The sequence below is a fragment of the Oncorhynchus mykiss genome, chromosome 5 (assembly GCF_057628025.1).
Source record: "Oncorhynchus mykiss isolate SJ-2025 chromosome 5, ASM5762802v1, whole genome shotgun sequence".
In the NCBI taxonomy this organism is placed as follows: Eukaryota; Metazoa; Chordata; class Actinopteri; order Salmoniformes; family Salmonidae; genus Oncorhynchus; species Oncorhynchus mykiss.
In genome coordinates this window covers 72,367,389-72,380,077 of record NC_143026.1, presented here as the reverse complement: position 1 = coordinate 72,380,077, position 12,689 = coordinate 72,367,389, and the positions used below count along the sequence as shown (strand labels likewise).

The 12,689-nt window shown below is 41.4% G+C and overlaps 1 protein-coding gene across 1 annotated transcript in view; it reads right to left on the bottom strand.

Moving 5' to 3' along the window:
• si:ch211-51h4.2 (uncharacterized) overlaps positions 1–12,689 on the bottom strand; it is a 91,993-nt gene that overhangs the window by 4,201 nt on the left and 75,103 nt on the right. Inside the window, exon 13 of the mRNA XM_021604126.3 lies at positions 10,782–10,824. Within this exon, the coding sequence (XP_021459801.3) occupies positions 10,782–10,824 (43 nt within the window). The remainder of the gene's footprint in view (positions 1–10,781; positions 10,825–12,689) is intronic.

Genomic DNA, 12,689 nt, shown 5'->3' with positions numbered 1-12,689 from the left:
CACCAGATCTCAACCCAATTGAACACTTATGGGAGATTCTTGAGCAGAGCCTGAGACAGCATTTTCTACCACTGGCAACAGAACACCGAATTATGGAATTTCTCATGGGAAAATGGTGTTGCATCTCTCAAATAGAGTTTCAGACACTTGAAGAATCTATGCCATGGTGTATTGAAGCTGTTCTGACTCGTGGTGGCCCAATGACCTATTTAGACACTATGTTGGTGTTTCCTTTATTTTGGCAGTTAGCTGTATAATACTGTACATATGAAATTACATCTGAAAAATTGTATGTTCAATAATGTCAAAATCACAGGTTGATTTCACAGACAATACTCCCCTAATCCAAATCCCTGAGAAGTGGTTAAGTGCAGGCCTCAACCCCTACCCATCCTATAATGTCTGGCGTTCCACATCAGCTAGCAAGCATTTATTGTCATGAATCTTGCCCTGGAGGCAGCTCTGCAAAGTAGTCACTTGCTGGTACATCTACAAAGTAATAAAATCTGATTTTAACTACACTGCTAACCCTAATCCCTAACCTAATCTTAATAAAAAGCTCATTTTTGTTTTCATACATTTTTTAAATATAGACAATTTTGTCTTTGCAAATGATCAAATTGTATGTCACATGCTTTGTAAACAATAGGTGTAGACTAACAGTGAAATGCTTACTTATGGGCCCTTCCCAACAATACAGAGAGAAAAAAAGATAAATAATAGAAAAATAATAACACAATGAATTAATACATAATGAGTAACAATGGCTATATACACGGGGTACCAGTACCGAGTCAATGTGCAGGGGTACGAGGTAATTGAGGTAGATATGTACATATAGATGGGGATAGTGTGACTAGGCAACAGAATATATAATAAACAGCAACATGTTAGTGCAAAAAGGGTCAATGCAGATAGTCCGGTTTGCTATAGAGCTCCACATTAGAGGTGTTACAGTCGAATATATTGATAAAAGTCACCTTGTCTCGGAGAGATTGACACGGTTATCAAAATGTCATGCCAGGGTAAGCCTACACGAAACACAGCACTTATTTTAGGTGTTTCTTAAATGAATGGATGGTGGAAAACGATTGGAACCATTTCATGTTTGACCACTAGATTGTATGGGTATTATGACTCATACTGTGGTACTCTATACAGTAGGTTAACTATTTAACTAACTATTTAGCAGCTGGTACATCTAGCGGAAATCGCTCAGTTCTGCCTCCAGGGCAAGATTCATGACAATAAACATCAACCTGTCATCAGCTAGCGCTTACTGCTATCTTTAAAATGGCAGTAGTACTTGGACTAGAATAAGAATAAGGTTAATATTCAAAGCCAGTCTGCTCTTCCTTCACCTTGCCCTGGATAAAACAGAGCAGAGAGCTGCGGGCCACAATGAGCCACTCTTCACATCTACTCCAAGGTGACGTTTGAAAGGCCACGCTTCACTTCAGGGACACATTGTGTTATAGCATTACAGGCTAAAACAGAAAGTATGTTTGGGCAATAAGGAACAGCTCTGATCTTTAGAAGCAGCCCTCCAGGCACTGAGCAGAATGAGTTGAAAGACAGGGTTCTGGGTTTCTGAAAATATCTATAACAATAATAGTAATGCAGGTTTTCTTCCTCCCTCTCTCCCACCATGATGCATACTGTACATTTGTATACAGGATGTATGCTTAAGAGGCATAGAGTAACAATTTCAGTAGGTTTGATCAGTTGATCTGCAAAGTATTATGATTTCAATCATTTAGAGCATCAGTGCCCATACGTTTACATACCAAAACATTTACATACCAAAACATGGTATGACGTCTTGTCCATATTTGATGTAATTTCCTGGCATTGTGGAGGGTGGAAGAGAGAACGTCGCAAGGTTTATGGGTTTATGTCCCATCATAAAACCATGCAAGGACTTCTGACCAATACAGTACAGTACATTAGATCATCTAAAGAAGCTCAAAAGAGACCATACACAACATGGCCTGTTCTTAGCCTTTTCTTCAATGTTGTGATTCATGAGTTCACAGAATCTCAGCCTCACAAACAAACACAAATGGATTTAAACCATCAGGGACAGGGAAGCAGAATAAACTGTTGCATGGCATCTCCTGCTGGGTTTGACCCTGATGGCATGGACAGAATACATTTTGAACCGCAGTGAAAGCAGCTTTCTCCAAAACAAAGAAACTGAATGGTGTGGAGTGCCAACAGTCCGCAGAGAGAAGATTGAACGCCTCGCTGGCCCTAAATTAGATCACACATTTTCTTGCTCATGGCAGTGTCTCACTGCATGCCCCAAGGCACACTGCTGGCCAGATTATTGTTCAATGGCCAGCTTTCTTTTGCCCAGACAGGAAACCCTTACACCCAGGAATTCTAAAAACATACAGTATTGCACAGAGAAAATAGTTGTTCTCAGAAACAATTGACGTCCCAAATCCAGTGTCTGTAAAACAGAGGCTGTTTGTTAAATAATGAACTGACCCTAACCAGGGACAAACTGACCCCAACCAGGGACAAACTGACCCCAAACCAGGGACAAACTGACCCCAAACCAGGGACAAACTGACCCCAACCAGGGACACACTGACCCTAACCAGGGACAAACTGACCCTAACCAGGGACAAACTGACCCTAACCAGGGACAAGCTGACCCTAACCAGGGATAAACTGACCATAATCAGGGACAAACTGACCCTAACCAGGGACAAACTGACCCTAATCAGGGATGTAAGATTCCTATAGAGCTCAATTAACACAATAAGACATTGCAGCAGCCTTAAAAACATGCCTCTTCTCACATGGTCCCAAAAAATCTCAATGTTAGGTACTGTTAAAACTATGGCATTAGAAGACTATCCAGAAGTTTGAGGAAAATCAAGGACTGTAAATGTTGTGGTGGAGACATTACACTGGGAAGTGTGACCTGTAACTTTTAGTGTAGAGGCCACATTGGCAATGAAAAGACCAACAGGATCACCTATTACACCAGATTTACTGTGGATGCATCATTTATGTCAGCTTACGGAGAGTTCTGAACTACATAAAATTACTTTATAACTTCACAAAAGTGAGTGCTTAGGATGTTTCCAAAAATATTATGCAGGAGCTTTATAACTGCTGATCTCTAGAGAGGAGTGAAATTATATTCATATCTGAGAAGCATCACATTCGGAAAGGTCATTTTAATATGCATCGTCTCAGACTAGGGTGTAAAGCGTCCACTAAAGCAGGGTTTCCAACCCCCCCCCCCCCCCCCCCATCCCCTCCTGCCCTGGGTGCACATTTTGGTTTTTGTCCTAGCACTACACCGCTGATTTAAATAATCAAAGCTTGATGGTGAGTTGGTTATTTCAATCCGCTGTGTAGCACTAGGGAAAAAAACAAAACGTGCACCCAGGGGGGCCCCAGGACCGAGTTTGTGAAACCGTACACTAAAGTATAGATAGAAACCAGAGCATTAAAAACACCTTAAATGAGTGGGAAAATAGAGCACTTGAATTTTCGTAAAGTTTCTCAAGATTCCTTGTGATAACGTGACATTTACAAAATGCAACTGTAGCCAAAGACTGAACATAAAATTATGTCTTCACTTGATTAGAAGTAAGTAAACCTTGCCCCTTAGTTTCTCACATGACTATGAATTTGGGATAGGCTACTCTGAGCACAGCTTACATTTGTTCATGGACTGCACATCAAACAGCCTCAGACAGCCTTTGCGGTCTACATTACTATCACTCCTCTGTGATATAAATCAAATGGTTGAGCATCCCGGCTCAGTGGGAGATAAGGAATATATCTGCTATGTGTAGACTATGGTACTAGAGTAAAATGGACCCAAAATAATATAGATCTGTGGGAAGCGAAAAGTTGAATAGTCCTCCGAAATTTAATCTGGGGATTAATCAGAGTGAATTTTGCTTGAGGACAAGTTCCAAAAATGGAAAGCCCATGAGGTGTTTCCAGAATATGGAAGATGACAAATGGCAACGTAGGTGAAATTCAGGATCTTGAAACCATAAATACCACATAACCCTCTTCTGCAGTGCCTCCAGTAACAGAGATGCAGACAAAGTTATACCTCGACTCAGGCCTCTTCATAACCCTGCGTAAATGCCCGCCAGTCGTCTTGAAAAGACAGTGGATCTGCTTCTCCCTGCCTCAGACAAGCCCCAAAGGCTGTGTAGCTCAGATATATTTCCCTAACCAAGACTGAGATGACCTTTTGAGAAAGAACACACTGTGCGTCTTGCTGATGAGGATCTTCTTTCGATTTAACTGTCGACGTCAAAAGCCATTAGTTTCATATCACCTACAGGTAACTGCCAAAATAAAGGAAACACCAACATAGTGTCTTAATAGGGCATTGGGAAACTGAGCTACCAGAACAGCTTCAATACAACAACATTCTTCCACGAGAAATTCCATAATTTGGTGTTTTGTTGATGGTGGTGGAAAATGCTGTCTCAAGCGCCACTCCATAATCTCCCATTCCCAATCTCCCTTATATATGAACCTAGGCATGGGATGCTAATTGCTTAATTAACTAATCGAACCACACCTTTGTTGAAGCACCTGTTTTCAACTAATTTACTCAAGTGCTTCCTTTATTTTGGCACTTACCTGTACATTGCTACATTACTCACGTAATCTAGATTGAAATAATAGCTATACTGTTCTAACCTTAATCAAAATACACAATACACATTCATGACAAGTCAATCTTTACTGGCCTTGAAACGTTCCTTAGGTGATGAGGAAGACCACTGTCTAGTCAGAAACTGTCCACCTGATCAAACTAAAGACTTGTATTTTCTCACAAAAAGAAATCAAGCACATTGTGCTACGCTATTTAATATGGCATGGTTTCCATGGGAACCAAAACAATCTCAGCATGAAAGAAGGCCTTAAAGGACAGCAACTAGCTGGGATCTCTCAAGCTGTTTTCAAATCAGCAGCACACTGTATCACTTTTAAGGTGAGATAAATAAAGTAGAAGCTACGGGAAAACTATAACGCATCAGCACATATAAAACAGATAGACCAGAGCCACAGACCACAGTGCTGTAAGTAATAGATGCTCAGGGAATGTCAAGACCTCAAAAAATATTTCCTTGGATTTACTCTGGCTGTTTTGTCCATCTACAAATCAAGTTTCAGCTGTCAACACTTATTTGTAAATCACATACTGCATTGATGAATTCAAATACTTACCTGAGATATGAATCTAGGCTACTTTTAGGCCCTATGAACACATCATGAAATAACATAATTTTTGGGAAAGAGCCTGATGACAGCTGTCCATTTGTGTAGCTAAAATCCTACAGTTGTATAGTTGAAAATCTAAAACCTTAACCACATGTCACTGGTGTTGCGAGCCCAAACATGGTCTTTCTATTCTGTTGAGTTATTGACTTGACTTCTCCTCTGATGATGGTGAAAACATCCTGCTTGAACCTAAACAGCAACATATCCTATGGCTATGTCATAACAGATGATGACAGGTCCCATCATACCTCCTGCTGTCGCCTTCAGCATTGGAAAATCTCATTAGGCTTCTCTTACGCAATAATTTGCATAATCCCTTCCCATATTTTGCGGCTTCAGACACTCAATCATCCGTAATTACATATACATCAAGGTTGGCACCACAGCAATTCGAATCAATGACTTGTATTGTTACTAAATACCACTGTGTGCATTCAGTAAATCAAAAGCTTTGTTGAACTCTGCTGTGATTTATTTGGCAGGTGGGATGGCGTGTTTTCCCCCTAACAGAGGGTCCTGGTGCAGCTTGATCTGGGAGCAGATGACCTTTGTGCTGGTGTCACTCTGGCCTGATCTACTGGTTTACAGCAGAGGCGGAGGTGGTGGGTTGATGTGCGGCTGATCTATGTGAGTGGGGGAGAACCAAAGTTCAGGCAACTCAGGCCCATGAGTGCACTTCAAAGTTCTCCCCAACTCCCTTTCAAGTTTGAAAGTGAAGAGAACGCGCTTTGATTATCAATGTGGATGTTCTGCTTTAGAATTAGTCCTAAAGTGGGAAGGAAAACATTAAAATGGTGGATAATGGACTCGATAATGTGAAGACTTCATTGGAAATGTTTAAAGATGAGCTGCTTGGGGAAAAAGCCACATGAAGACAGACAGCCCACTGGGCACAGACGTCAATTTAACGTCTATTCCACGTTGGTTCGACGCCATTTCATTGAAATGACGTGGAACAACATTGATTCAACCAGTGTGTGCCCAGTGGGAGGGCCTTCATTTCACTACCAAACTGCTCGTGTTTTTAAGAAATGCTTCCTACAGCACCTAGACTGACATGATTTAACTCCCAAGTTGATACAAATTTGGTTGAGTTTTGATCCAAAGTATGAATCAAATTACTTTGACAAAACTGAAACATGCTCTACAATGATCAAGGACGAGGACACACAACTTGGGGGAAAGAACAGCTATAGTAGTATGCTACAATCCTCCGCAAAGAATATAACCTAAGCAGGAAGCCAGATACTTGTTCATCGCCAGAATCCCACTCTGTGAAAGCTTTTACAAGAAACCTCTCTAAAGATGCCTTATGGGGGCAGCCTTCTGACAGCTGTTAGCACGAGCCGTTGGTGTTTTACATTTTCTTTGGCACCATATACATTTCTTCCCATCAATCAATATTGAGAGGAGAGGACTCAATCAGTAGGAGAGGACTTAACTACTACTGGACATTGTTTTCATCATCAACTAGCTAACATCATCAATAATCAGACAAGGGTGACAGGTACGTATGGGTTGACAAATCACAACAGAACCGTCAAAGTGGAGGGTGTTAAATGGCTCTGTTTATGTAAGCCAGGTCAGTGCTATTGTGCTATACACTTAGTACCCACCAAGTGTACCAATTAGCACATTAGCCAAACCCTAGGTAAAGTAATTGCGGCATGTTTTCATTAGAGCCCCAGGAAGTCATTACTGGTTTATCTGAGCAGTTCCACTGTAAATGATTCAAAACATATCCTGATCACATCAAACCAGCACATCACCATCATAACCTATTATCTCGCCCTGTTCCGACTCACTGCACTTACAGAGACATTGGAGGGGGAAAGAGAATCAGTGGAAACAACAGGCACAGGGACCGCACTGGGCTAGAGACAATCTCAATGCAGTCCCATTATCATACAGGCTGCGGAGGTTAAATTGGCTTAATTGTTTTGCAGATGGAACATGCCCAGCATGTTTGTTAAAATGGATAATAGCGTGTCATATTCCACATATTTGCCCTACCCCGCTCTGTGAGCCTGACCAGGCCAAGTGATATCACAGAGTCAGCAAGAGGTGGCCGCATGAAAACATGTAGCCTCCTCAGACATCCATAAAACATACAGTACAGTAGATATATTCACACAGCTATGCGCAGTAGCAACACATTGAAACAATCCATCATTTCAATAAAGCCTGGTATCCACCTCAGGAGAAGTGCATGAGGATTACTGTAGCAGTGAATAATGTGAGGCAACACTAAGCCCTGTGTGCTGCTGAGGGAAGGAGGCTGTGTGATGAGAGGACCAGTGGTCTGGGGAGCTGGATCCCAATCTCTCCCCAGAGAGGCTGAGTTACAGCTGTCACTCATACAGCTCTCCGCTATTGTGAGTTGCCACTTAATCCTCATGGGTACGTACGGTGGCAGGTTGAGTATGCTGGCAAAGTAACCCACGCATGCACTCACACAGACAGAAACATACACAGACACTGTTCACACACACACACATGTACATGAGCACATGTACGCACACACTCTCTCACACATACACATTGATCTGCTGTATTGTCCAGAGGAGTACAGGGAGAATCTAAGTGAGGTTGGGCAGATTCAGAACCACTGGGGAAGGATTAGGAGCCGGCTAATTATGAAGTCAGCATACAGTACTGCCCCACCACCACTACCAGGTTCAGGGTTCAGATCAGCCTCCTGACATTACAGTGTAATCCACCCTGAACCATACACTACACAGCGCTAACCCCTTCACAACCCCACCTCATAGCAGGCCACACTGCTGTGAGGTTAGCTCAGGTCAGACTCTGCTAGACAGGTTCAACCCCTGCAGATAAACTGATTGCATGACATTTTTATTCCACATTAGGTAGAAACAAAGTGATGGTGAGTCATTAGAAGACATGTAGTGTCATATAGATAAAGAGCAGGAAATCAGGATTCATCATCATGAATAAACAGCAACAATGATTAAACCAAAGGTTGCTGACAAACGTTTGTCTCACATAACAAAAAAGGGCTTATGCAGTCACTGGTAACCTGAGTAGAATCTATTCCATCAGAGTCTCCAGTCAGATGGTATTTAAATGTCTGTCCAGTTGAAGGTTATGTAATTAGGCTGTAGAGTGCTTGACTGCTTCATCCATGAGAGTGAAAGGAGACCTCTCATCTCTGGGGGACAGGGTAATACATCATCATTTAGCTGCAGTCTGGCCATGAGAGGTAGAGTTGGATGACAGAGCAACACAACTAGTGGAAAGGGTCCTCACCCTGATGAACCCAACGTGACTGTATCAAAACCTCTGTTTACCAACGGGTACAGCAGTGAGCACGCTGCAAGCACAGGGAAGTTTCTCTCAACAGACAGGAAAGGAATGTTAAGTATTATGCGACAGAAAAAAACGCTGATGAATAATTCATTCTTTATCCCAAAGCCCAGATCTGGGAGACAAGCTGTCTCTCTGACTTTCCTTCTGGTGTTGTTGTTGTTTGCAGACGAGGGGAGATAATAATGTGGATGATGGGTTTACGTTTCATATTATCACAAAGCACTAAATGACACACAGAGACAATTGATCATGGCATGTTTGCATGCGCAATGTAAGCTTTTCAATAGTAACCTTCAAAGTCAAAGTCACTGGCTTTACTACTCATATCTCCTGAGCCACAAGCTGAACATATGATATAATTTCTACATCCCATAAGGTCTATAGGAAATACAGATACATCCCATAGGGCCTATAGGAAATACATGCTCGAGCCCATAGGGCTTTTCACTGGCTGTATAGGAGATAGTGGGAAAAGGTCCATTTCAGTGGAGCTTAAAGCTCAAGCAAATTAAAAGGTTCTAGTGTGCTTGACAATATTTGGAAAGATGCATACATTATTCATGTGTGATTCACATCTCTTCTCCCTCTGTGATGATGTTTAGAAAACAGGCCACTGGGATGATACAGAAAAATAAATGTTTTTTATGCTTGAACTGCCACAGAAAACACCTCTCTCTCATGTGTATGTGTTCTCTGTGGAAGACTACCATGCTATCTGTGCACTCATCTCATGCCAAGCATTACTAGACAAGCATTCTGTTGCTCTTCCCCACCCCATCTCCCCCTTTTAACAATATATTGCCCTTGGAATGTTGCAGGTGCACTGTGATATTACAACTATAAAGCCATTTAAATATTACAATTGGTGCTACAATACTATTGTGTATTTCTCCAAAAAGCCATTTTGCTTGATTGACATTCTATTTGCACACTGATACACGTTTGTGAGAGGAACACCACCAATCCATTGGTGTTCTTATAGTACCACACATGTATTAACAGTTTACTACAGTTTCTTCTGCTCGTCGTCTACAGTACATTTCTTCAAAGTACAAAACCGGAGGAAAGGTGTTTTTGTTCGTTGTCAAGACACCAAGTGTAAGGGGGATAAATGCAGGAGTCTGAGTGGTCTGCTTTGCCTGCCTCGTCATAATTATACTTTACTTATTCACTTTCTATAGACCCCTAAAGAGATTGATGATTACACCTTTAATTCAACTTCTTTACCCCCCACACTGTTTACAATGTGATTTGGCACGTTTATACCACCGGAGTATCCTTATTATCGATAATTATGTATTTTGGAGTAAAACAGAGTGGCTACCTGAGGTGCTATGAAAAATATTTATTTTCTTTGCTTTGAGGTAATGGCAGCCATAAAACAACAACTAGAGGATGGTCCACGTCAAGCTATTCACATACAGTATCTTAACAACTGTACATAAAGTAACTGCCAAAATAATTGACACACTTGAGGGATACAAATTATAATGAAAGCAGGTGCTTCCACACAGTTGTGGTTCCTTAGTTAATTAAGCAATTCAAACATTGCTTCGTGCTTAGGGTATATCTATACAAATTCTGGGCACCCCATTATTTTGGCTACCATTGCCCCCATAGGATGGCAATCCACAGGGCACGAGTGGTCACTGAATGGTTTGATGAGCATGAAAACGATGTAAACCATATGCTATGGCCGTCTCAGTCACCAGATGTCAACCCAATGGAACACTTGGGATATTTTGGAGCGGTGCCTGAGACAGTATTTTCCACCACCATCAACAAAACACCAAATTATGGAATTTCTGGTGGAAGAATGGTGTCGCATCTCCCCAGTTCCAGACACTTATACCAATTGAATATACCGAACCTGGTGAATATACCATTGAATATACCATTGAAGATGTTCTGGTTCGTGGTGGCCCTATTAAGACACTTTATGTTGGTGTTTCCTTTATTTTGGCAGTTATCTTCATTAATATCCAATCAATGACCAGTTTTAGTGAACTAGTTTTGACCAGAAACATGTGATAGAGACTATAGTCTTTCAAATGTGCCTCTATTGAGACCATATAATGATGTATAACAGGCTGAGTATGTCAGTCCATGACCTTACATTCAGTCTCTAATAACAGGGAATATTGAGTAACTCTGACGGGAGTAAACTCTCCTACCTTTGTCAGTGGGATCGTTGCAATCTCTCCTGCTTTCTCTGACCTGTTAGAAGAAAAAACAGAATTGAGATTTGTCATGAATAATATCTCCACTCAGATGATCAGTCAAAAAGTTTCCAGACACTTGTCATTGGTTCAGTTGTGCACTAATCCCTATGTTTCCTTATGTGTATTGACAGCTGAGCTATGAAAAAGAACGCTTAAAAATCAAAAATAAATAGAATTGCAGGAAAGAATGGCATTGGCGTTGACGTGTTACAGCCTTCATATTGCTTGGCATTGAAGAGTGTGGTGTAAAACAGCAGTAACCAGTGCTGCTCTACTCCCTTTTCCTCTGCAAACAATTATTTTGTGCATTGTCCCCACACAATTGCGCTCCCAGGATGAGGAGGCTGATTCCTCTTTACAGTTGGCTGCACACATCTGCATCCCTTGAAACAAACTGCCAGACAGTTGCAGTGGCAGAGCTACTGATTAGTGGTTCACCTTTGGGAGAAATGGGCACAAAGCATCCGTCTGTCTAATGAATTGGCTGATGAAATAGATCAAAAGCTCATCTGAAGGTTATGTCCTAGATATACTTTTGTCTATTGCTTTGGTGATTTCTGTGGATTTCAATTAGTTACAAACTAAAACAGATACTTCAGGGTGGGCTACATGTATTAAGATACGTGGGAGCTCCAACATCATTAGGCTTTGTATGGCTTCTAAAGACTCGCTTTTAGCAGGCTGGATTTTCACTATAATTCAGTTGAATCAGGCTAATGTGTCTCCTGTTATGGAGTAGTAGGTACAACTGGTCAACAACTCACTTGTAGTTTTGCACACAGTCACATGAAGTGTCAAGCTGCCCATAGCAATTGTGTGGGGTGATTCTCCATTCACTTTTTCACATGTTAAGTTTCATAAAGTCTTTGCTTCTGGCTATCCGCTTTGTGTCTTTGAAATGCAAATAGATTTTCTTGGTAGCCAGAAGGCCATATTCTCAGGGATGTATCTTTATTTGGAGCAGTTACAGTATGCACTAAATATTTCTAACAGTAGGTTGCAGGCTATTTAAATCATTGGGGAGATTATGTTGAGAATAAACTAGAAACATTGGTCTAAATATAACAAATTCAATACAATATGTGGTAAAACTATGAATTACTGTGCTTTTATTGTAATTGTAGTCCATTTTTCTTAGCAGCTATGTCAAAGGAAAGGAGTGCTGTATGGCCACTGTCAATTGTTGAGGACTGTACATTTCTACTGAATAGGTCTTAGTTACACACACAATCCCTCCACCCATTTATTAGCAGTGTCAGCTAAAGTATGTGTCTCTTTTAGATTAAATTGAAGAGAAAATCCTAAGTTTCTCTCAGTGAGATGCTTAAAACATTTAACTAGGGCTCTTGTGAGCGAGACAGGTAATACACTACATGACCAACATGTATGGACACCTGCTCGTCGCACAGCTCATGTCAAAATAATGGGCATTAAAATGGAGTTGGTCCCCCCTTTCCTGCTATAACAGCCTCCACTCTTCTGGGAAGGCTTGCCACTAGATGTTGGAACATTGTGGCAGAGGCTTGCTTCCATTCAGCCACAAAAGCATTAGTGAGGTAGGACACTGATGTTGTGCTATTAGGCCTGAATTGCAGTCGGCGTTCCAAATCATCCCAAATGTTTTTGATGGGGTTGAGGTCAGGGCTCTGTGCAGGCCAGTCAAGTTCTTCCACACCAATATCGACAAACCATTTCTATACGGACCTCGCTTTGTGCATGGGGGCATTGTCATGCTGAAACAGGAAAGGGCCTTCCCCAAACTGTTGCCACAAAGTTGGAAGCACAGAATAGTCTAGAATGCCATTGGACGCTGTAGCGTTAAGATTTCCCCTCACTGGAACTATGGAAAACTCATTTCAT